Source organism: Malaclemys terrapin, chromosome 10 (genome assembly GCF_027887155.1).
Source record: "Malaclemys terrapin pileata isolate rMalTer1 chromosome 10, rMalTer1.hap1, whole genome shotgun sequence".
Taxonomy (NCBI): domain Eukaryota; kingdom Metazoa; phylum Chordata; order Testudines; family Emydidae; genus Malaclemys; species Malaclemys terrapin.
The window spans coordinates 5,956,091-5,982,610 of record NC_071514.1 but is presented as its reverse complement, the minus strand read 5'-3'; the positions used below and the strand labels follow the sequence as shown (position 1 = coordinate 5,982,610).

Genomic DNA, 26,520 nt, shown 5'->3' with positions numbered 1-26,520 from the left:
AGTTCCTTTGCGGCGCCATCCCCCGTTGTGGCTGGCAATGGAGTGAAGGAGCTGGCCTATCTGTAGGCTGGTGGCTGGGAGCTCATGACAACTCTAGCACTGTTGAGTTTCCCAACTAACAAACCAGGGACCCATAGCCATTGGCTGGAGAGGCCTCAAACCAGTCCTTCGTAGCTGAGGCTAAGGGTATGTCTACCCTTACCTCTGGAGCAATCAATCCAGCGGGAGTCGATTTATCGTGTCTAGTGAAGACGCAATAAATCAACCGCCAAGCACTCTCCCGTCGACTCTGGAGTGAGAAGCGCAGGCGGACTCAACGGGGGAGCGTCAGCAGTCGACCTACCTCAGTGAAGATACCGTGGTAAGTAGATCTAAGTCCGTCGACTTCAGCTACATTATTCATAGCTGAAGTTGCGTAACTTAGATCAATTCCCTTCCTCCCCAACTGTAGACCAGGCTTAAGTATACAAAGAGCCTCTGATTTCAGGCACAATCACCATGATAGATATTCAGCCCTGGCGATCACTTTTCATTGGAAAGCTATCTCCATAATTAAAAGAAAGTTAAAGCTAAGATTAGCCAGGACATTTAAAGGCTCCCCCAAACTAAAGGGGCACTGGCTTTGTGCCATGGAGGTCCCAACCACCAGCTTTATAAAGAGCGCTGCTGTAATAACTGGGGATTTTCCTTAAAGCAACGTTCCCTAGAATGACTTCTACTTCTATCTGCTTTACCTAGCTGCAGCTGCTATTTGACACATTTCCCAAAGCAAACACTGGCATCAGTTACATGAAGACACCTGATTTCAACAGAAGTTACATGGCTGCAACACAGCAGAATGGCCTTCTAAATGTAAGTGTAGCATTTACGGCTAGTTTGCTTGTGTCCTTTGAATAGCTGACAGTTACACAAATAAAGACGAAAAGAAATAAGACACTCCAACAAACTCTAAACGTCCTTATGCACTAGGGCGGTGGCTCTCAACCTTTTCAGACAACTGTCCCTCTTTCAGGCGTCTGATTTGTCTTGCATACCCTCACTTAAAATCTGCTTGCTTACAAAATCAGACACAAAAACACAAAAGTGTCACAGCTCACTATTACTGAAAAATTGCTGACGTTCTCATTTTTACCATCTAATTATAAATAAATCAACTGGAATATAAATATAATTATTATTTCAGTGTATAGTATATAGAGCAGTATAAACAAGTCATTGTCTGCATGGAATTTTAGTTTGTACGGACTTCGCTAGTGCTTTTTAGGTAGCCTGTTGTAAAACCAGGCAAATACTAGATTAGTTGATGTACCCCCGGAAGACCTCTGCGTCCCCCACGTACCCCTGGTTGAGAACCACTGCATTAGGGATAAAATTCAGTGGGCTATCACTTAAGATGGACTTAAGTGATGTATAGGCCCTCTGAATATACTTCAATGAAGTCGCTTAATCCAAGACAGCTTTGTAAAACAATATCATCTTTTCTGATCAAATTAAGGTAGCTCCTCTGGTTTATAAATGTTGAGGATTTATCACTTTTTGCTGGTGTCAGAGACTGCAGCAACCCAGATGGGAAGGGAGGGACATATTAAACTGCTGCATTGCTTACTCTTGAGGATATTAATTTGTATAAATAAGGTTCATTTACATATCTTGTAAACATGTAATGCTTTCTATTAAATTTGTCGCTGTAAATATCTAAATTTAATTGAATCCATTAAATTTTTAAAAGAGTTACAGTAAAAAAAAAAAAAAAAAAAAAAGAAAACGAACAGTAAACGGCGAGCACTGCCACTGAAAAGTAATAACAAAGGCATATTTATAAAGCCTGAACCGCTCTAGGAAGAGGCACCTAACTGCAGCAATAGGAATGTAACACACTGTTTTCCAGAGAGCAAGATTGTCTAAGATTAATATTGAAGAGCAATGTGTTTTATTACCTGTCTCCCATATATCCAGCTGTACACAGGCATTTTCCTGTCACATGATCACACTGTCCTCCGTTATGGCATGGACAATCCTGGCTGCAGTTCATTCCAAAGGTTCCGGAAGGGCATGGCTGAGCACATACAAAACCCTAGGGAGGTGCAGAAAGAGCAGCGTTTCAGTGAAAAGTTGCAACGTTCTGAGCTTTTATTTGTGGCTAGTACAGGGGTAGGCAACCTATGACACAGGTGCCGAAGGCGGCACGTGAGCTGATTTTCAGTGGCACTCACACTGCCCGGGTCCTGGCCACCGGTCTGGGGGGCTCTGCGTTTTAATTTAATTTTAAAGGAAGCTTCTTAAACATTTTAAAAACCTTATTTACTTTACATACAACAATAGTTTAGTTATATATTATAGACTTATAGAAAGAGACCTTCTAAAAACATTAAAATGTATGACTGGCACGTGAAACCTTAAATTAGAGTGAATAAATGAAGACTCGACACACCACTTCTGAAAGGTTGCTGACTCCTGGGCTAGTATATTTATTTGTCCGTCTTGCAACACCTTTGATCTAAATGAGCTGGCAATGTTTCTCGTGGACGTGGTTTAAGGTAAGATCAAAACAAGCCTAAAAATTCTGCCACCCAAATTAACTCCTGCCTTCCAGCCCTCCATTTACAACGTGTCTCCCTAGTGATGACAAGTCATTGGTTTCTCTCTGGGGGCTTCGTCAAGCAAAGGCAGCAGGTGTAGCAGGAAGCAAGAATGCTACGGACTCTGCGCCCCTCAGAAGCAGAGGTGGGAGGGCTTGAGGAGTGCCAGGGGCAGCTGGCTTCAGCCTGTCTTGCCTTTCAACCCCTGGCCACTCCAACACTCCTGCCTCAATCCTACTCCCTTCCACTGGGCCCTCTCCTCCCCTGCAGCAAGGTAGTGAGGGTATGCCTACACTACCCGCCGGATCGGCGGGTAGCGATTGAGCTATGGGGGATCGATTTATCGTGTGTAGTGTAGACGCAAAAAATCGATCCCCGATCGTTCTCCCGTCAACTGCTGAACTCCAGCTCAGCGAGAGGCGGAAGCAACGTCGACGGGGGAGCTGCAGCCGTCGATCCCGCGCTGCAAGGACGCGAAGTAAGTAATTCTAAATCGATCTAAGATACGTCGACTTCAGCTACGCTATTCTCGTAGCTGAAGTTGCGTATCTTAGATTGATTCCCCCCCCCCCCAGTGTAGACCAGGCCTGAGAGACAGAGACGCCTCCTCCTCTAACCCAGGGGCACTATGCTGGCTGCAAACCAGCAGGGGGAGTAGACAGCTGCCAGACAGGCGACAGAGAGGCCATCTGGGTCCCAAGGCCCATCACAGGCTGCAGGTGTCTAGTGGCCAGGAGAAGTAACTGCAATGAAACCTCTTCTCCGTCCCTGCAGCCATGTGGGGCGAGGACATGGGGGCCTGCTGACATGACTGACGCCAATGCGTGATGCAAGGCACAGCTACCTGGCAGCTCTCTGCACGGACAAACCAAGATCCGTAGAGATATAACTGGATTCCTCACTGATGTTCATCTGCATGGCTACAGAGCCATGCCCCAACTTCCTTCTCTGCAGCCTCCAACCTCGACCTCTGCAGGGGACGATCCCTCTGAATTAACCTGCATACGCCATGGCTACTTAAGGCGCTGTCCATAAATGATGTACCACATTTTTTGGTGATTTTCAAGATCCACCCACCTCCTGTAACACTGAGACAAATACACACATTTAAGGACCCATTCACCCCCTAATGCATTCCGTAATTTGTGAACAGCCCTCAACCTGCCACTTCAGTATCTCTCTGCACACTTATTCCCAGCCTTTAGACCGGCTGAGCATTATCCAGCACAGACCGACGAGCATCATGTACAAACCCCATCGGCCTATAAACTAAAACATGTTCATTTAAAATATGCTCCTGCAGCGCCTTTTCACCTGAAAGTGTTAAACCTAATAACAGTCAGTTTAGAATGCTCTTCCCACTGAAATCAAAGGGGAGAGAAAATATTCCCATCACAACTCAACAAACAACAGGCTGTTCACACACGGTGAAACTCACCCTGGGGCATCAGGCCACCAGCAAGCCCATAAACTACCCATGGCCCATTTGGGCCCTCCACATCCCAGTCCCAATCCCATCCCCTCGGCTCCATGTTTCCCATCCCTCTGCTCCTCCCACCCCTTTGTTCTCCTCCCTCCTTCTCTATGCTGTCTGGGCAGTAGCAGCAGAAGAGCTGAAGGCCGGGAAGACAGCCTCCCTCCTCTCGGTTCCAGGGCCGGTACCATAACAACCCCCGACAGCCAGGAGGAGCAACTGCTGTGAAAGTCCTGATCCACCCCTGTAGCCCTAGGATAGCACATACTCAGCGTAGATCGCGTCTTGGGACAATTTTGCTGCAAAACTCTAACAAGTCACTACAGAGCATGTACCAACTGAGATTTCCAGAGGCTCACAACTTCACCAAATTTGAGCAGGTTTTTCCAGGGATGATTAAAGGCACATCTGTAACTCCAGGGCGATGCCCCTGCCAAATTTCAACCCCCTGCTCCAAAGCATGGAGGCACTAGAGCTCCACAACGAAAAGGTTATAAGACTTTACATGGGCAAAAGAATAGGTTTTCCCTTAACCTCAGCCGGAGGCAGACACCTAGCATGCAAAATTTCAGCCCAAACCATTCTAGTTGGACACAGTATAAGCAACTGAGGCAGGGTCTTACAATGGAACGTGCTGGGAAACCTGAAGCATGGGAGGCATTGCCTGCACCACCTACCACACACAACATCTGACAGAAAAGCAGTGAGGATTTTCCTTGAAGTGGTTTTTTTTTGGTCTCTGTGAAGTCTCATTTCCCCAACCAAGTGCCAGGGGCTCCTCGTTTTGAACAAAGCACCTATTGAATAAATCTTACACAAAAATGAAAAACGGAGCATCACAACTGAGGATATTCACTGTTACAGCTCCTCCTCCAGGGCCCAATGTCAACAGCTTAGAAAGTTCTGTAATAGCAACACACCTGCAATGGAAAGCCTGCCCCTCTCTCTAACCATAAACAAGATCCCTCAAGCCTTTCTCAACCTTGTGATAGGTGGTTCCCTGGCTAGAAAACAGACATTTTGGCCTCAATTCAAGACCAGTCAGATTCTGCTGTAACAAACATGTCTCTCCAGGCTTGAGTAATAAGCAATACTATATTTTTGGAAATGCAGGTATCCATTTATCTGGATAAATGCATTTTCACTTCATGTCTCAAAAAACAAAAAACAAAACAAAACAAAACAACAGGATTTCTATCAAACAAACAATGACAAAGTAATACTCTGAGATCTATCCCCTGTAGCCAAAGGAATTAATGTGTGCTAAGAGAATATAAAACGCCCCTCTGTGGAAGATCAACTGTCAGACCAAAGTTTCTAGTAATTTACGCATCTTATCAGTTTATTTTTGAAGACCCCAAACTCTCGGGCTTCTGCTTTTAATACAGTTTCCCAGCATTATTAGGAAGATTATTAGAAAAGGTCTTCCCACCCCGTCGTTTATTTCATTTTACAAAAACCACAACAAAAAACCTGCACATGGCGGACACGGACATGGACATGGACACACAGAGAGAGAGAGAGAGAGAGAGAGAGAGAGACTGAAGTCTCCTCTGCAAGTAAACTTCTGGTTGTCAAAGAAAGACTATCAATACTATAAAATAAAATGAACACAATCTAGCAACCCCGTCTCTTCTGCTCATTTATTGCCCACCTGTGTCTGGCTGCACAAACCACGGCACGTGCAAGAGTTAAAACTCCAGCAAGAGACAGGAATTAGTTGCTCTTTCTCTAGGCATTGGATTTTCAGCCTTTCATGAAAACCCTGGAGAGTCCCTTTAAATTTAAAATCCCAACATTTACAAGCTGAATTCTTCTGCTTATAATTTCAGTTTCTTCCCTCAGAATATTTGATCTCTCACTTCAATTTTTAGTTATGCTCAGTTCAAACACATCAATTGTTAACTCCAGGTTTTGCTCTGGAGACTAAGCAGCCAACAACAGAGTTTTCAGGAAAGTTCCTCTGGGACATTGAGTATTGCAGAGAAAATTCTAAGCTTCAAGTTGCACAGCACAAACGGGACAGAACGAATAGCTGCACCTGCTCCGCAGTATCAGCCCACCGTGCACCTTAAAAGACTTCTAAAACTTTCTAATCTTTCTCCACATACTTGTTTTTCTTTAGTGACATTTCCACCCTGCGAGAAAAGGTCTCCTGCCCAGACAGCAGATAAGGGGGAGTCCAGTAAGACAATTTAGATTCTCAGAAATGCTGGTATGTGGAATACAAATATTAGGGGAGCACTGGTGGCAGAAAAAAAAATCCCTGGGTGGCATACTGATGCTCATTCCTTTTTACTAATCATCTATCAGGGGAACTGCAGTGTGGCAGCACCGTCTGCCAGCCTGAGAAAAACAACGGGGTTGCCTGCCTCATCTGTTAGCTACCCACCCCTCAGGGAGGAACGGTCTTTTGCTCACCCACTGAATGCCAAATGAGGGTGACTTACCCTGTTGTTTTTGGACCAACTTCGTGCCATCACTGTGTCACCACTCACTTTGGCTATGAGTGTCTTATGAGAGAGCTCCACTAGGAGTTCTTAACATAGAGAAAGACTTAGGTTGAAAAGTCTGTGAAGGGATGGTTCGCTCATGCATCCCTATCCTCCTGTGATATCTTACAACCTGCCACCAGAATCTCGAGGAAAGTATCTTATCTGGAGCTAGCACCATGATCAAAATGTCTTTGACAAGGTAATTCAACTCTCTTGCAACCAAAGTTTATCTTCCAGGTAACGTGGCTTTTTTAAACCTCTTTGGGGCCAAATTCCTTGTGGTGTAAGCTGGTCCAGTCCCACTGAAATCAATGAAGGTGCACTGTTTTACACCGGCAATGACTTTGCACTCAGTGTGTTGGCAGATTCCTATTACTGACAGAGGGGATGAAAAAAATGTCTTGAATCAAATCCATCATTGGTTTAATTCTGCTGACTTCAATAGTTACACCACAGTGACATTTAGATCACTATCTTTCAGTGTTTGGATCCAAACACCAGTTCTATTCCCCTGCAAGCTTGTGACTGCTGACAATGAGGACACTGTTAAGGATCGGGCTACTTGTCATAGCAGAACGATGCATCTAGAAAATCAAAGAAGCGGCACCTGGATGTCTTTCTGGGAAATGGAAGATGCTCATTTGTGTATCAGAGGAGGGAACTGGGTGAACCTACTCTACATTAGCATTCCATACACAGGATATGCTGCACAATTCTCCCTCTTCCATCCTGCACATGGAGGTATTTTAAAGAGCTAGAGGAATACAAAGTCCCCTCTCACTCCCGCACTTCCCAGGTGGAATTAGGTCCTCATCAAATTGTAATGTGTGATGATCTTTGTAGCGTACCAGGTATTAGAAAAAATCACAGGCATTGTTTTCCATTCAATTCCGGCAGGACTGCCAAGAGACTAATTGCTAATACTGGCAAAGTGCCAGGTAACGAAGCACAGCTGAATGGTGTGCAGGCCTGGGAGATTTGACAAATCCGGAGAGAATTAATTATCACATTATTGATAAAGTTAAGGATTTTTAAATGTTTGGCCTTGCTTTCTCGACACACAGAATGAAAGCGGAGGGTAATTTGCTCTCTCAGGGCCAACTGTTTCACGCAGGCAAAACTCCTATTAAAATCAATGGGAATTATGCCTGTGTAAGGACAGTAGCACTGACCCGATCTCCGTGGCCCCGTGATGCTGTATCTATTCTCTCTGTAGCATTGCCTGTCAAACCACGGCTATCCTCTCACCTTCTCCCTCTCCCGTTATGAAAACAACACCGTGCTTAGGACTTCGTTGGGCATTTGCTCAGCGTTCTGAGTAAGGGTGGCATGTAGCTGCACTACCCCAGGAGAAGGCGCAAGGAGGAATTGTAACTCAGAGAGGCCCAATTCCTCCCTGCTCCCCGCTTGCCCACAGGGGTGCTGTTGGAGGAGGGGGAGAACTGTGTGCTGCAGCTCTTTGTGGGGTGTAGCACACTCCCGCTCCTAGCACAGGCTCAGCCCTGCTGCTCAGCACTTGAGTGTGGGGGAACCATGCTTCTGCCCGCTCCTTACCCCTCTCTTCCCTCTCCGTACCCGGCTGCTTAGGGAAGTAGCACAGGGCATGCAGCCCCTGCTCTCCTCTCCACATGTTCAGCTGTGATGGGGGGGGTCCATATGGGGGTGCAGGAGCCTTATTCCTCCTCGCTCTCCTGTGCAGGTGCATTAAGGCCAGTCAGTCTCTTATGTGTTTATTGCCCTGCAGTAGTGCCTTGGGGCCCCACTGCGGTAAATGCTGTACATGCACATACTGAAAAGACGGGCCCCACTGCAATGTGTTGACAGTCAAAGCACATGACAAGAGACCGCCGGTGGATACCGGGAGCAGACAGAGGGAGCCCCAAGGTACCGACGGTGAGTAAGTAAATTATAATGTACTTTCAAAGTAACGATAAGCAAAGATCTACAAGTGGGGTGAGTAATAACTTGTTACATACCATCCATCCAGGAGGACAGGAGCACTCGCCGGTGATATGGTGACAGACTCCCCCATTCTGGCACGGGCAGCGCAATTCACACTGAGCTCCGTGACTGCCTGGAGGGCAGTGCTCTTCACAGCTTGGTGGGGGGCAAGTGGGGTGGGGACAGTGGGGGAACAAAACACAAATCAAAACACATTAAAAGCAAACATTAACAAGAAACGGGCAAATCCACACCACAGAGCATCATGGGAGCTCTTATGCAAACCAGTGAAGTTTCAATGGGCAATGTCAACAGAAAAAAACAATTAATTAAGAATTCCAACATTTAAGTTCCTCCAAGACGCTGTGTCTGTGTTCTGAGGAGCCAATCCTGCAACCCTAGTTCACACGTGTACTCTTTGCTCATGCATGAAGTCCCACTCATGCACTTACTCAGTCGAACTGCTCCCGTGAGTAAAGACAACTCGTGCACATCAGGGTTGCAGGATCAAGCCTTTAAAGCTTAATTACGCAACGCAGCAATAAAACAAGCCGCAAACAAAATAAAACAACAGGATTAAAATGCTGCAAAACGTTGAAGTGTTTTGTTCTTCCAAAATTATTACAAAATGTCAAATGAAATTCCCCCCTGTGCAGAGGGCAGGCACAAGGCCACCTGAGCCCCGAAATTCTCATCCAATGCCCGCTGAGGTCAATGCAAGGACTGCATGGCTTTCATGATACTGAAGTGACCCAGATAGGCATTGTGCTAGCTCTCTGCACCTGGGTGCTTTTCACCACATTTGGCTGCTGCTTTCTCATATTACCAGTTTTAACAGATTAGGCTCTTCACAAGCAAACAACCGACTATTCCTCCAAATAGAGATGCTCATGCAACACATTAGTTGCTGACCCTGCAAACACTTTACTGCGGTGAGTGGACCCATCAACGTGAATGGGATTACTCAACAGTAAGCAGAACCTTTGGTAGTAAGTGCTTATAAAAGATTGAGTCCATAATATTGCAAGGAAATCAGGTAAGTAGTAAAATATTTAAAGGTACACAATTTATTGGTACAGGTTAATACGATCTTTATTTTCTATCTAGGCATAAGCATTCTTTCCTTCATGCTGACCCATAAGCAATGCTAGATTACAACACCCTTCCCTCCCCCCGCAAAAAAAGAAGTAGAGAGACAAGGTGGGTAAGGTAATAACATTTATTGGATCGACTTCTGTTGGTGAGAGAGACAAGCTTTTCAGCCACAAGAAGCTCTTCTTCAGGTCTGCATCAGTGTCAGTGGGACTGAAGAAGAATTCTTTGTAGCTCAAAAGCTTGTCTCTCTCTCCAACAGAAGTTGGTCCAACAAAAGATATTACCTCAGCCACCTTGTCTCTAATATCCTGGGACCAACACAGCTACAACTACCCTGCATACAGAAAAAAAGTAGGGCATTTGTCATAGATTTTCAAAAAGCTGTAAGTAGGCCTCAGTGAACAAAATACCCCTTCCCCCCTTCTCCCCCCCAGGAAATTCTCCTGTTTCCTTTAAATAATTTTGGAAAGCATAATTACTACTGAAACTACTGCAAGATCTCTAATGAGAACCGACGTTACACCGTGGGCAATTTTAAACAAGAAGCTATTGCTCAGATGCCCTAAAATTAATATGCAGATTTGGTGAATCTAACTCGTAAACTTTCAGCATGGGATATGGGGATTTAGCAACATGATTCTCGTCACAGTTAACGGGAGTCACTGAGCTAGAAATTTGCCCCCTAGATACTAAGCTGATCGAGTTATCTTCAATTCTTCCTCAGTTATATTGAAAGTCAGATAAGCCAGAGAAAAGGAGTTCCATTTGGTACTGCACTGGATCGCTAAACACGTATATCCGATTGCTTGTAAGTACAGCACTATGGTTTGATTCTCATATTCACACCACAGATACAGTAATTTTACTCGCAGGTAAATCTCCTCAATTTTTAATCTCTCTCTAGACTAAAATTTGATTTCCACATGTTGACAGCTGTAATTAGCAGTGATAACCAATGCTCCTTTGTTCAGTCTCCCATAAATCCTGTTACCTGGTTTCTAGAGAGTAAAAAGTATAATGTATCGATTGTGTACGTTTTATCAAACATGCATTGCACTAAGCGGGGTCAAAGCAAGGCTGTTAAGTGATGCACAGTAAAATATGCCTGTCATTGAACTTACAATACCCCTGTGTATCCCGGAGCACAATGACATTCTCCTGTTTTATGGTCACAGGTTGCTCCATTGTAGCACTGGCATTTAAACTGGCAGCCCTTTCCATAAGTCCCAGGGTCACAGAGCTCTTCACAGCGCCATCCTTTGTACCCATCTGCACAGACACAGGCGCCAGTGATAGGGTTGCAGAGAGCCTCGTTCTGGCATTGGCAGCGGTTGCTACAATGTGGTCCCCAGTGATCGCTATCACAACCTGTAAAAGACACGTTCATTTACTGAGCTGATTAGGGGAGTGCATTAATAGAGTCTCATTCTATCCTCCGTAGCTTAGGCTGGCACGCACAGAAAAAAGGCATGGTTAATATCAGGCACTTACTCAAAGGTCTTTACGCTTGTTTAACTAAGGCTCTGATCCAGCAAGGTACTTTAGCACATGAGTAGTGCACAGGATTAGTCCTGTGCTTAAAATTAAAAGCACAGTGTTAAGTGCTTTGCTGGATTAGAACCTACATCTTTTAATCTCCTCTCTGCCAGTATGCCTGAGAAAGCTGGAAGGAGCAAACCCAGGGTGGAATTAGATGTATAGGTTGAAATCCTGGCTGCACTGAAGTCAAGCTACACATGCTTCATACTGCTGTTGCAAGACTTCAAAATGTAAAATGTAAAGCCACAGTCATTGGAAGCACTCGTCCTACAATCCGCAAGGTCTACTCTACTCTTCAGATAGCTTCCATCAGAGGTGGAGTCTCTCCCATGAAAAATAGATAATAATTTGTTGTCCTTCTTATTTCTGGAAAGTTGCGTATTAGTGGCTTGGAATGAGGAACTTCAGCAAGGGTGAAGAGGAAGATACATTATTCAACCAGCATCGCTGATCTTCAATTTTTTTTTTTAAATAAAGCCTGCATTGAATAGCATAAAAGGCCAAAATCAACCTGGGAGAAGGAACAACTCCACTGGCTTCAAAAAGAGGTGCAGCTACCTGTCCTAGGCACAACTTTATCTCATTAACTGCACACCTACATGCTGCATGGAGAGAGGTGTATGGCCTACTGACCTGAGCACAGGACAGGGTGTGAGAAACTTTGGCCTAATCCTCGCTCTGCCTTATGCAAGTCACTTTATTGCTCTGACTCAGTTCCCTCAAGTATACAACAGGGACGATGCTTATCAAAGTTGCAGGTAGCAGTGTAAAATGGTCTGAGAATACAAATCTCTCTGTTCACATGTATTGAATTAGAATCATGGACTTGTAGGACTGGAAGGGACCTCAAGAGGTCATCTAGTCCGGTCCCCAGCACTCAAGGCAGGACTAAGTATTATCTAGAATTATTGACAAGTTTCAGAGTAACAGCCGTGTTAGTCTGTATCCGCAAAAAGAAGAACAGGAGTACTTGTGGCACCTTAGAGACTAACAAATTTATTAGAGCATAAGCTTTCGTGGACTACAGCCCACTTCTTCGGATGCATATAGAATGGAACATATAATGAGGAGATATATATACACACATACAGAGAGCATAAACAGGTGGGAGTTGTCTTACTAACTCTGAGAGGCCAATTAATTAAGAGGAAAAAAAAAAAAAAAAACTTTTGAAGTGATAATCAAGCTAGCCGAGTACAGACAGTGTGATAAGAAGTGTGAGAGTACTTACAAGGGGAGATAGTCAACGTTTGTAATGGCTCAGCCATTCCCAGAATTATTGAGTGTCTGTGTGATATATATGTATGTGTGTATCTCGTAAAGCATTAAGAAAAGTATTGTATGTAAGCTGGAGGGGCAGGGAAAGTTGTCTATGTTTAGACAGTGGCTAGTCCAGATTTGTCCCCTAAACACCACTGTGATATTACTTCACGTTTATATGTGCCCATTTTATTTAAACCTTTATTTCAAATTTCTCTCTTTCTCTAGCTTTGCCAAATTTCACTCCATGCTATAATCATAGAATCACAGAAAGGTAGGACTGGAAGGGACCTCAAGAAATCAAAAGGTCCTATGGTGAGGCAGGACTAAATAAACTTAGACCAAACCTGTTCTTAAAAACCTCCAAAGATGGGGATTCCACAACCTCCCTTGGAAACCTATTCCAGGGCTAAATTTATAGTTAGAGAGTTTTTTCTAACACTTAACCTAAATCTTCCTTGCTGCGAATTAAGCCAGTTACTTCTTGTCCTACCTTCAGTAGATATAGGGAACAACTGATCCTTTTTATAACAGCCCTTAACATATGTGAAGATTCTCAGGTCCCCCCTCATTCTTCTTTTCTCAAGACTAAATATGCCAAGGTGTTTTTATTCACTAGGAAGATCAGGTGCACCAGGAAGGAGTAGCAACTCCTCTGACTGGCTGTAACATTTTAAAAAATTCTGATAGTAAAACCGGCCTGTAGTGGATGGGAAACTGGCTGGCCATTGGATGGATTTTTCAAAGGCTTTTAAACACAATGCCTCAATGCTCACACATTACACCACTCAGTATGTTTAGCTCAAGGTAGCCAGCCAAAATGTTTTAATTTTCTATTAAATAAAAAAGCTTGGCACATAACAGATACCGAGAATGGGAATTTCATTGGGACAAATTTAAAAGAAGACATACAAATAAGGATTAAAAAGGCAGCAGACTCCTCATGGAAAACACTGAGGAGAAAAAAAAAGATGTGGCCAGATTTGTTTCTCATTTCCAGTGCCCCAGGGACCAGATCCAACTCCTGCTGAAGTCGATGGAGCCTTTTCTACTTTACAGAAACTACAGGCAGGTTTGAATCACAATTTCTGAAACAGTACATGGTCAAGCTATAGTCGGTCACTCTCTGTCGCCCTTTATTGGCTAGATCACATTTATGAGTCCACTACTTGCCTCTGAGTTTGCAGACCGAACCCTTTATCTCAAGCAATAAAGGTTCATGGGTTTAGATCCAGGGGTCTCTGATTCCATCCCTATGGTTACATTCAGCACTGTTCACCCAGTGTTGATGCCTATTGTCAGCAAAAAATAATTTTCATGGTATAGATAATGCCTAGGAGTCTTTCCACTAACTTCAGTGAGAGCTGGATGAAAGCCTATAACAGAGGTAAAGCAGGTGAACTCAGTACCACTGTGCTGTTGTAAAACGGGTGTTAGAGGAGTAGCAGCTTATTGTATTCAGAGGTGTCATGGGGATTTTATACAAAGCATTTTGGATTTTCATTACCTCCATCTCCTCCAGGTTTAATGTCTGAGCAATTTAACATGAAAGTTGGAACTTTCTCACTCAAAAGTGCATCAGTTCCTGTTGTTTACTCCTCACTTAAAGCCATAAACCTCTGTGACAAACTGTGTCGTTGCTAGATGGATCATTGTAAAATAAAAATAAAGATTGGGGTTTGTGGGCCAGATTCTGGTTCCAGGAACATCACTATAAAATACTTACATTGGGTCACCCTGGATTTTCACCTCTGTGTCTGAAAGCAGAATCTAGCCTTAGGACTTTATTTTATATGATATAATATTTATATTGCAATAGTTTCCAGGACCCCCATTGTGCTAAGCACTATATAGACACATGCAAAGATACGGTCCTTCCCCCAAAGAGCTCATACACTAAAGCCTAGACCCTGCAAATATTTACGTCTGAGTAGTTCCACTGTGCTTAAACGACTACCCGTGTGTGTAAAATTATTCATCTGGGTAAGTGGTTGCAGGATCAGGGTCTAGCTAGCAGTTCAAGTTGGAGAATAAAACACTAGCAGCAGATGAAACCTTAACCAGAAAAGAACCTTTTCCCATGGAATGTAGTGTGTGAAATCCTAATTTATGTCCCAGTAGTGGCTCCAGATTCAGATACCCGTGAAACCAGTGTAAATGGCCTCAACTCCCATTGCGTGGACTCAATTCCAGGTGAGGATGATGGAGTTCAGAGCACTCGGCATCACACACAGTTAAGCCTCTAGGCTGTAAGATCCTTGGGGCAGAGAGCTGTCATTTTAAAATCTTTCTGTAAAACATTGTGTAGGCCTGGCACAATTTAGCCCTGGTCCTGATGGCGCCTCTAGGCCAGTGGTTCTCAACCTGCAGGCTGCTTGTGGCCCAATCAACTCACAGCTGCAGCCCATGTGACCTCCTCAGGGCCATACAGGCAGTATATCTATTGTGGGAATGCAGCCCACATAATGCATAGAACGCTGCAGACATGGCTCACAATGGTAACTAGGTTGAGAACAACTGCTCTAGGCTCTACTGTAATAGAGAAATAACAACAGCAACGACATGAGAGTGGGAGACTGATCGAAGCTTACACAGGAGCTATACTGTAAGTGCACATGCTATTTAAAATGTCAAAATGATGCACAGACTGGAACCGCAGCATCAGTAAGAGAGCCAGCTGAGAGCGGTGATGTCAGGGAGGTCTGACTGCTGCTTCCAGACTCTGTGTGTGTGTGTGTGTGTGTGTGTGTGTGTGTGTGTGTGTGTGTGTGTGTAAGTGTAATCACAGTTGTCTGCATATTACAGATCTACAGGTGAGCAAGTCATGCCTCTGCAATACACACGGTTCTAATAGAATACAAAATATCAGGCCTAGTTAAAGTGCATGTTAATTATATCGTGCACTGGGTTCTGAGAGCTACTATGACATGTATTATCATATCACCCAATTCTGTTCTTCCACTGTCAGTTTAGTTTCACAATACACACCAAATAGGGACATGTCTGAGAAACCCATCCACCTCGGAACAATTGTATTCTCCCACTGTGTTCAGGGTGAGTAGATCTACCGAGAATCTAGCATGGCAACACAAGTTGGACAAAGATGAAGCAAACAGAGAGGTCTAAAAATCAAGCGGATAAATAAAATGACATCCAAGGAAACTGCTCCATTTATCAAACAACTTATGCCAATGAGAGACAGTCATTAGTGCCCTTGTGGTGAATTTCCATCACACTCTAGATACACTATTAATATGAAAAAGACACCCTATATAGCACCAGCACCACAGCCTGTACCCTTAAGGGCTGTGCTTATTTCACCCCACTATCATCATTTTACGTGTGTGGTGGGTTCTTGTTTTTTTAAACAGTGACCAAATTCATACTCTATGTGCGTACAATCAACAGAATCTTATTGACATTCTATCAAAGATAAAGCAGAGAAAAGTAACGTAGGCATCCTTATCTCAGTGTAAGAAAAAAGGGCCAAATTCGTCTGTCAGTTATGCGGATGTCAATCTGGAGTTACTACATTACCTTCAAGGGATTTACTCCAGATTAACACCAGGGTAACCAAGAGCAGATTATAGCCCATAATCACTATTCTGGAATATTTTTAAATTCAATTGGGAATGTTTAAATAAAACACTAGCCTTGTTATATATCCTCTTAACAAATCAAACGAAACGACCTGAATCTGAGATGAGAAGGTGCCTGTAAAGTAGGATTATCGTGAGTTATTTAATGCATTTTTTGAAACCACGAAGAGTTTCTGCCCTTAATATAACTGTACACCTGCAACATTACTGAAGTTAATAGGACTGCATGGGTATAATTAGTGCAGAATTTAGTTCTATATTTGTCTTTAACTCTGCCTTAGGACATAATTGCACATCTCTATATGACACTGAGTCTGGAACACATGACCCAAGCCTCTAACAAACATGAAGAGACAGCAGTAAAACCTAAAATACCACACGCCAGGACACTAGGAGCAAAGAGTTAAAATAATCCATTAGCTTTGCAAATCCTGTACTATGTCAAGAGTGAAAATCTGGTGTGGTCACATTCTTGTACCCAGCTTACATTTAACCATGTTATAACCACACCATTCAGTTTGGCACGATTCAGCCCAGTTGGCAAGAGATGCCCAGGACTGGAATAAGATGCAGGAAAGCATCTGAGCTCCCAAACACTGTGGACAAGAGAGCTAATGCAATCCTGGGATGCATAAACAGGGTAATCTCAAGTAGGACCAGAGAGGTTATTTATTTTACCTCTGTATTTGGTACTGGTGTGACCACTACTGGAGTACTAGCTACAGTTCTGATGCCCAAAGGAAATCTCTTTCTGATCTGCTTGAATCTAAACCCAGAAGACTGCTTATCTTAACAGCTTCCTACACTTGCCTTACAAATCACAGCTGTCCTCAAAATAATCACAACTTCAGAAGATCCTTTCAAAGAATTTTGCACAAAAGCTCGGTGGCAGAAACATCAAAATTATGCGATGGCAAAATAATGGAGAACCATGTCAAAATGCCAGATTTCTAGAGAATACAGATGGATAAAGATGCACTATTGAAACAATGCTTATTCCCAACACTATCAAGATAGTGATGATAAACTGCAAGTCGAGACACATTGCCCAATCCCTACAGGACTGAAAGACATTACAACCATTAAAGAAGTTAACACATTGAGTTTCTGTAGATAAAAGATCTACTGGGACATTGGGACGTTAAAAACTATATTTTAATACTCTGTTACAAAGATCGTCTTAGATTATCAGAAGGGTATTGGTTGGTGGATGCAATAGTTGCTGACATAATAAACTTCTGTAAAGCGTTGGACTTGATACCCAAGAACATTTTGATTAAAAACACTAGAATGCTACAAAATTAACATGGCACACGTTAAATGGATTCAAAGCTGGCCCATTAATAGGTCTAAAAATTTAAGCGTAAATGGGGAATCATCATCAAGCAGGTGGGTTTCTAGTGGGGGTTCTGCAGCGATCAGTTCTTGGCCCTATGCTATTTATCATTTTTATCAATGACCTGGAAGAAAACATAAAATCATCACTGATAAAGTTTGGAGACGACCCAAAAGTTGGAGGAGTGGTAAATAATGAAGAGGACGGGTCATTGATTCTGAGCGATCTAGATTGTTTAGTAACCTCTTTCCTGGAAAGCAGTGACCGTCAAAAAGATTTGGGGGTTGTAGTTGATAATCAGCTGCATCTGAGCTCCCAAACACTGTGGACAAGAGAGCTAATGCAATCCTGGGATGCATAAACAGGGTAATCTCAAGTAGGACCAGAGAGGTTATTTATTTTACCTTTGTATTTGGTACTGGTGTGACCACTACTGGAGTACTAGCTACAGTTCTGATGCCCAAATTTAAGAAGGATGTTAACACATTAGAGAGGGTTCAGACAGCCATCAGAATAATTAAAGGATTAGAATACATGCCTGATAGCTGGAGACTAAAGGAACTCAATCTATTTCTCTTAAACAAAGAGAAGGTTAAAGGATGACTTGATTACAGTTTATAATTATCTACATGGGAAATAAATACTTAATAATGAGCTCTTCAGACTAGCAGAGAAAGGTGTAACAATTCAATGGCTGGGAGTTGAAGCTAGACAAATTCAGACTGGAAATAAGGCATAAATATTGAATGGTGAGGGCAATTAACTACTGGAACAATTTCCAAGGGGTCATGGTGATTTCTCCATCACTGGAAATTTTGAGATCAAAATTGGGTGTTTTTCTAAGATATGTGCTCTAGGAATTATTTTGGAGAAGTGCTATGGGCCGTGTTACACAGAAGGTCAGACTAGATGATCACAATGGTCCCTTCTGGCCTTGGAATCTGTGGACCTATGAATTATAGGCAGAACTCGTACCACTGCCTATAGTTAAGATTCTCCATCACTTTCCACTATAAGACCCTGCTTTCATTTGTTTATAACACTGCCATAATTTAACTCATCAGTCTAAATTTTCCCATGCCAGGTGTCTCCCTCAGGATGAATTTTTTTGGATAGTTTCAACCGAAATGATTCTGCTGTTTCAGAGACTGAAAGCAGGGGAAAATATATTGTTTTGCCCATGTTAAAAAAGTCTTACAACTTTTGCAGAGGAGCTCTAGCACCTCTGTGCTTTGGAGAAAGGGCTTGAGATTTAGCAGAGAGTTGCCCGCACATCACTGATATGCTTTAAGTAATCCCAGTGAAAATCCACCCCAATTTGACCCAGTTTTAAAAATTGCAGTTTGCTTGTGCTAGGTATACATTTGTTATAGTTTGGCAATGAGTTCTCCTAAAATACCACCTGCACTGTACATGCTGTAGCCAAGGACTTCAGGGACTTATTAGGACTTTCCTTGCAATTGCTCTTCCTGGCAGCCCAGGGTAACTGTTTCTCTCATCCCGCTCTAGTGACTGGTGCACATAGAGGACGACAACCTTCTACTATAAATTCATTAGATCAAGTGGCAGAGGTCTATGCTATGGAGCTAAAGATTCCAACCATGCTGATGACTCATGTGGATGTCAATTTGTTTCTCACTTGATGGAATATCTGTTTCTTTCAGTTTGCTTTTTTAAAAAGCTATGATATTATACCCAAAAAACGATCATAAAAGAACTCCAAAGAATTGCAAAGAGTTACAAAGCCCAGCACTCAAATGTTAGGATGTGTCAGAATTAAAGTCGCCTGTGCAATCTTAATTCAGGCCCCTTGTGTGTATGCATGATGATAGTCTTTCATTACATGATCACATACTATTTTTCCCACATTCTGGCATTTCCTAACTTTTGCGTGCTTGACTCTGCAACCTTAATGTTCTTGTTATGTCGGTTGTTGTGTGTAATAATACTATATATATATATATACACACCACGCTTTGAACTTGTTGGAACCTTTATCTTGAGTGCCAAATTTTCAGCCCTGGTGTCCAATATTACACCAAAAGGAAATGCTCATCTTAGTCTTTACATCTGCAAGACTGGGTGGGGCACACACTTTCCACACGCATACAGGCATTTGAGAGATCATATGCCTTAGTTGCATGTGGGAACATAGGTGGACATAAAATCAGAGGTTGATTTGAAACCCACTAGAACTTGAACTCAATGTAATTTCCCAATGCTGAAGATCTTCCTTCATTTGTGAGAAGGGAAAAGAAGGGAAGGTAACTTCAGTAGGATCAGTGATTTTCTCCTAAACTGATTAATTTCGTCCTGTGAGGAATAATCTATCTAAACTTCATTTTTTAAATGGATGCAAGGAAGTCCTTGAATCCTTCAGGGAAAGATTGTACTGATTAGTTCACTGTCTACATCTGACAGGAACTGTATGGTAATACAGGTCATGATTTAATCTTGGATGATGATCTTACTAGTCATTGACTCTCCAAGATGTGGAGCCTAATTCAATCGCTGTACATTTGAGACCTCCCGGTTTCCTTAGCTAGTGCTCCTTGTGGAAATATTTTCTTCTCAAAGTAATCCTAGTTTAAAGAACATCCCCACAGTGTTCTGTGAAAAGGCTAAAACATTTGTACGATTGTTCTCAGACATTTTACTCCTTGTTCAAATAAAAAGAAAATCATCCTAAGTCCTCCTTTAATTGGAAGAGGAAAGTTAGAGTGTTTGCAAGTGCTATAATGATCTCTCTATATTTTGGAAGCAGTAAAACGGCGGGGGGAGGGAGGAAAATGAGACCTACTCCTGATAAAGACATCAAAGAAGCTTTTTAAGAATTTTCATCAAGGGCTATTTCAGGGGAGGATTTGAAAGACCTGAAATTTGATTTTTTTTTCCAGAGAAAGCCGGTCATTTCCTTTGTAGAAATTACTGCTCGGTTAAATGAGCCTTTAAGTCTTCTGACATTCCAGACATTACCAGAAGTTCAAAATCATGAAATGCTTCATAAGAGATTGAGAGAGAGAGAGAGAGAGAGAGAGAGAGAGAGAGAACATTGTATACAACACTGGCTGCTTTTCTTTGCATTATAAGGTTGGTTTAAAAAAAAGATGCTACAATCTTTAAAATGTTTCTTTAGAGTCATATTAATGGGAGGTAGGATCTGTTCTTTAATTAGAATTTTACTGCACTGGAGGAAGAACGCATGGGCACCAAGCGTCTAATAAAACCAAATGAATTTGCTGTCTTTCTTCTGCTTGGTTCTTGCTCGGACAAAACTCGCATCAGTCTCTCATTTTTTCACTGGGAGTTTTGGCGGAGCAAGGACTGCAGTATTAGGCTCTGTGGAGTGAGTAAATCCCTCCACTAATAAGGCAAAATCCTTTTTTCACACTGGCAGTGGGCACCTATACCTGCCAGGCACATTACCATTTGCTGCGTATGGTTGCATGAAATTTGCTCTAATGCCTCTGCAGGGAAGCATTACTGGTTTTCTCTTTAGGAAGACTCTACAAGGAACAGAAACAAATTTGGATGTGCCTAAGGCACTTTGGATTGGAAACAGTATATTGAGAACCGAACAGAAGAGAGGCACAGAGGAAATGAACGAACAGATCAGCTTCCTGCTAGAAGGGCATAAACCAAAGCCCACTGATGTCAATAGAAAGTCTCCAGTTGACTTCAATAGGCCTTTTGGTTCGGATACAAAGACAGTGTCTGCAGTCAGTAAGGCAACACAGATGTTTGGGCAATGCAATAGCTATGGAGTGGAGCACTACCAATAGCATGCAAGAATAGGGCTAACAACCCACAGCCTTTATAACTTGCTTTCCCCCGACCTTCAGGCACGCAACTTCCAGCAACTGAGTCTACACGAGACTAAGAGAAAAATCCCTCCCTTTGTTTCTATCTTTCTTTCCTCTTTTTCTTTAGCAAACAGTTCACCATTTAACAGGAAAGGCAACTGGGGTCAAACTGCTGAATTATGGAGCATACAGCTGTTGCCACCATATCCCTGGGAACAAAAGTCTCCACCCTCAAGGGAGGTGGAGGGGTCAGGCGTGTCGCTGCTCCAACAGGAGCTACACAATGCCGATGTAGAGATAGAGGAAGCCCTCTGGCACGGAGCTATGGTGACCTATGGTTACAACGTCTAAGCTCCATATACTGCAGAAAAGACAACTACCTTTTTCCATAACTGGTGTTCTTCGAGATGTGTTGCTCATGTCCATTCAACTTAGGTGTGTGCGCTCGCAACATGCACCGGTGCCAGAGGTTTTCCCTCAGCAGTATCCGTAGGGGACTGGCTCTGGCACCCCTGGAGTGGCGCATGTATGCAGCGGCATATAGGGCACTGCCGGCCCCCTCCATCCTTAGTTGCTTCTTGCCGGAAACTCCAACGGTGGGGAACAAGGGCAGGTCGTGGAATGGACATGAGCAACACATCTCGAAGAACACGTTATGGAAAAAGGTAACTGTCGTCTTCTTCTTCGAGTGATTGCTCATGACCATTTAACTTAGGTCACTCCCAAGCAGTACCCCTCAGAGGTGGGTAGACGTTCACGGACATGTACATTGCAATACAGCTCTGCAAAACTCAGCATCGTGCCTGGCCTGCTGTGTGATGGCATAGTGGGCTGTGAACATGTGTACCAAGGACCACATCGTGGCTTTACAGATGTCCTGAATCAGAACGTGTGCCAGGAATGCTGCCGAGGATGCCTACGCTCTAGTCAAATGGGCTCTGACCATCGGCAGCGGAGGGACTCCGGCTAACTCATAGCAGGTGTGAATACAAGAGGTGATTTAGTTAGAAATCCTCTGCATGGACACTGGGAGGCCCTTCATCCTATCACCTGTAGAGATGAAAAGCTGAGTTGACTTATGGAAAGGTTTTGTCTGATCTAGATAGAAAGCCAGGGCCCTTCTTATGTCCAAAGCTTGAAGGCGTCTCTCTTTACCAGTCTCATGGGGCTTAGGGCAGAAGATTGGAAGGAAGATGTCCTGGCTCATGTGGAAAGCAGACACCACCTTGGGAAGGAAGGCCAGGTGGGGCCAGAGCTGGACCTTGTTCTTATAGAAGACAGTGTATGGCGGTTCTCAGGTCAGGGCTCGCAGCTTAGAGACTCACCTCACTGACGTCACCATCACCAGGAAAGCTACCTTCCATGATAGGTAAGACAGAGAGCACGAGGCCAAAGGCTCAAAGGACGGACCCGTGAGCCTGGACAAAACCAAGTTGAGATCCCTGAGGGGCCAGGGATGAGACTTGAGGAAAGAGCCTCTTGAGGCCTCTAAGGAACCTGATCGTCATGTCATGGGAAAACACCATCTGCCCCTGGATTGGTGGATGGAAGGCCGAAATGGCCACCAGATGCACCCCAATAGAGACGTGCATCAGGCCCTGGTTCCTTAAATTAAACAGATAGTCCAAGATTGACTGCACCGAAGAATGCAAAGGGGAGATGCCCCATTCGGTCACCCAGTGGGAGAACCTCGTCCACTTTGCCAGGTAACTCTGTCTAGTAGAGGGCTTTCTACTCTCGAAGAGGACCTTCTGGACTCTGTCCTAACAGGCCCGTTCATCAGGGTTCAGCCACACAACATCCACGCCGTGAGGTGGAGGGACCCGAGGTTGGGGTGCTGTGATCCTGTGACAGCAAGTCTGGTCGGTTAGGCAGGGGCCAGGGAGGGATTGCTGACAAGCTCAACAGCATCCCGAACCAGTGCTGGCGAGGCCACAAAGGGGCAATCATGATAACCTGAGCCTTCTCCCTCTTGGTTTTCTCTAGGACCTTGCTGATGAGTGGAATCGGAGGCAAGAGGAAGGCGTCGGAGAGGGAGCCCTTGCCCAGACCCCGTCTGGAGCAAAACCTGTGACACCTCCTGATCTACCTGGTGGTGAACAAATCCACTCGGGGAGTTCCCCACATCTGGAAGATCGTGTCGGCTACCTCTGGATGGAGCACTCACTCGTGGTGAGAGAAGTCCCTGCTTAGGTGATCTGCTAGCGTGTTCCTGGCACCTGGAAGGTGACACGCTGCTAGATGGATTCTGTGGCCGATGCAGAAGTCCTAGAGACGGAGTGCCTCTCGGCAGAGGGCCAAGGATCGCGTTCCGCCTTGCCCGTTGATGTAGAACATCGAGGCTGTGTTGTCCGTGAGGACTCTGACCACTGTGCCCGACAGGTAAGATATGAAGACCATGCATGCTCTGTGCACCGCCCTGAGCTCGTTGATGTTTACGTGTAGCATCGATTCCTTTGGGGACTGCATACCTTGGGTCTGGAGATTGTCAAGGTGCACCCCTCAGCTGAGGTCTGAGGCGTCCGAAACCAACTCGACTGAGTGAGAAGTGCTGACGAAGGGAACTCCTTCCAGGACTTTTCTGGGGTCGGTCCACCATCGCAGCAAGGTAAGTACCATTGCAGGGATGGTGACTACCTTCTCCAGGTGGCCACTGGACTGGGAGTAGACCATCGCCGGCCATTGCTGCAGGGGTCGCATCTGGAGCCTGGCATGGCGCACCACATATGTACACACTGCCATGTGACCTAGTAGGCACAGGCAAACCCTGGCCTTATTCAGGGGAAACGCGGGGACTTCTGCAATGAGGTCCATCAGTGCCCTGAATCTCTCCAGTGGCAGGCGCGTCCTAGTGCAGGTCAAGTCGAGCACCGTCCCGATGAACTTCAGACTGAGGGTGGCATACCAGTCTCCCGGATCTAGGGAGGGGATGATGGAGGCCAGGGAGACCATGTGGAACTTCAGTTTCGCTAAGAAGCGGTTCAAGTCCCGCAGATCTAGTATGGGCCACAGACGGCCCTTGGCTTTGAGGATTAAAAAGTATCCAGAATAGAACCCCTTGTTCCTGTACTCCTCAGGAACTACCTCCACCGCACCCAGCTGTAGTAGACTCTCTACCTGCTATACGAGAAGATTCTCGTGAGAGGGATCCCTGATGAGGGACAGGGAGAGGGGGTGGGAGGGGTAGTAGAAAGTAACTGAAGGGTTAACCCTGCACCAACATATTGAGGACCCATCGGTCCGATGTTATAGACCCCCATGCAGGGAGGAAGGAAGAAAGGAGGTTGGCAAACAGAGGGAAGGAAGGATCAGGGGAACATTCCGGTAGGTCGCCCTTGGATGTACCCTCGAAACGGGCGCTAGCCCGTCTGCTTACTGCGAGTCGAGCCCGCCTGGGATGTAAATGGGGGTTGGTGGCCAGGGCGCCTGTTGTAGCCCCTGGATCTTTTGTGGGGAGGCTCCTGGCGAAGGTGGCTCCCCTGGCTCTGAGGCTGCTGCAGCTTAAACCGTGAGGGAACCTTTCAGGCCATGGAGTTTATTGTCCGTGTGTTCTGCGAACAGGGCGTGCCCGTTGAAAGGGAGGTCTTGCAGTGACTGCTAAGTCTCCGAGGAAAGACCAGAGAGGAGCAGCCATGAAGCCCTGTGCAACAAGATGGTCAATGCTATGGTACGGGCGGCAGTGTCCTCCACGCTCCACCACCGCCTGAAAAGTTGCTCTGGCCGCTGGCGAGCCCTCATCCAGGATCGCCCGGAACTCCTTCCTGGAAGCCTCAGGAAGGGCGCACTCGAACTTGGTCATGGCCTGCTACATATTAAAATCATAGGGGACTTAGTAAGACCTGATGGTTGGCCACCTGCACTGTAGACTGGAGGATGAATAAACTTTATGCCCAAACAAGTCCAGTCTCCTTGAGTCTTTATTCTTAGGGGTAGCCCCCAGTTGACCCCATCTCTCCCTGTGATGACTGCCTCTACCACTAGGGAATTGGGAGCAGGGTGGGTATAAAGGTACTTGGGGCCCCTGGATGGCACAAAGCACTTGCGCTCCGCCCTCTTGGAGATCGGAGGCAAGGAGGAGGGAGTTTGCCAAAGAGCATTTATAATTTTCGCAACCCCCTCATGTAGGGGCAAAGCTACTCTGGCTGGGGCCACGGGGCAGAGAACATTAAAGAGGGCATCTGCAGGTTCCTCTAACTCCTCTGCGTGGAGGCCCAGATTGGCGGCAACCATCTTTAACAGCTCCCGATGAGCCTTAGCATCATCCTGGGGCACTGGTGGAGGGGGGCCCACTATGGCCTTGTCTGGTGACGAGGAGGAGGAAGCCAGTACCAAGGGGTCCGGCGGCTTGCTCGCCCACTTCCTTCTGTGCTTGCAGGATGCCTGCAGTCGAGGCCTCTTGGGCTGGAGGGGGGCAGGAGAGGGCGGTAGCTGGTCTCTCCGAAGCTCCGGATACCGAGCGGGCGGTCTGAGAGGGCTGAGTGAACCCCCATGGGTTCCAGGGGTACCACTGTGCTGGCCATGGAGTCTGAGGCTATGGGCTCAGCTGCGGTGTCGCCGATGCCGGAGCCTGTCCCGCTGCTAGGGAACCTTGCTCCGAACCTGAGCCAGAGCCCAAATGGTCACTCCTCTGCAACCAAGATGGGGCTGAGTGGTGGCTCTGTCCCGATTGGTACTGGTTGACCTCAACGAGTGTCTGGATTGGGCCTTGGCGATTGGCGGTGCTCGGTGGATCCGGGCCGGCAATCTATGCCTCACGGTTAATGAGTGGTACCGAGACGGAGTCCAGTTCGGGACCTACTAAGTCTCTAACTTAACAAATAGTTAAACTAAACTAGAGGGAAACAATATGCAACAATATTTGCAAGAGGTAAATGAGTTCGAACGAACGAGCAGCAACAGCTCTAGCTGAAGCAGCACCAGGTCCGTGCACCGTCATTGGTGGCAAGAAGGAACTGAGGGTGGAGGGGGTCGGTGGCACTCTATATGCCGCGGCATACGCATGCCACTCCAGAAGGCACCAGAGCCGGTCCCCTATGGATAATGCTGAGGGAAAATCTGCCGGTAACGGTTCATGTGGTGAACACACACACCTAAGTTGAATGGACACACGCAATCACTTAAAGAAGAACTAAAAACGCCTAAGAGGCATGTATTGCAGAATCTTTTTGTACTACAAGAAATGTAGGGCCAGATGCTCAGCTGTTTTGGTCTTATGCCTGGCACCCTAGGGTTGGGTGAGGAGAGGCAGATTCTCTTCCCCTCTCTGGGATATTAGGGCCACTTAAAGCAAGGGCCAGTGAGACCTTCCAGCAGCTGGGGATGGCAGTAATGCAGAAGCACACCAACCATGCCGGCTGTTCCGTGGCCACGCCCTTCAAACGCTCATGGCGTTGAGCAGG

At 45.2% G+C, this 26,520-nt stretch overlaps 1 protein-coding gene across 2 annotated transcripts in view; it reads right to left on the bottom strand.

Moving 5' to 3' along the window:
- Positions 1-26,520, bottom strand: part of MEGF11 (multiple EGF like domains 11) — a 253,506-nt gene that overhangs the window by 113,380 nt on the left and 113,606 nt on the right. For both annotated transcript variants that reach the window (XM_054041093.1, XM_054041094.1), the window contains exons 5-7: positions 10,706-10,952; positions 8,525-8,645; positions 1,938-2,074 (exon numbers count right to left, since the gene is read on the bottom strand). In XM_054041093.1, coding sequence (XP_053897068.1) covers positions 1,938-2,074; positions 8,525-8,645; positions 10,706-10,952 — 505 coding nt within the window. The remainder of the gene's footprint in view (positions 1-1,937; positions 2,075-8,524; positions 8,646-10,705; positions 10,953-26,520) is intronic.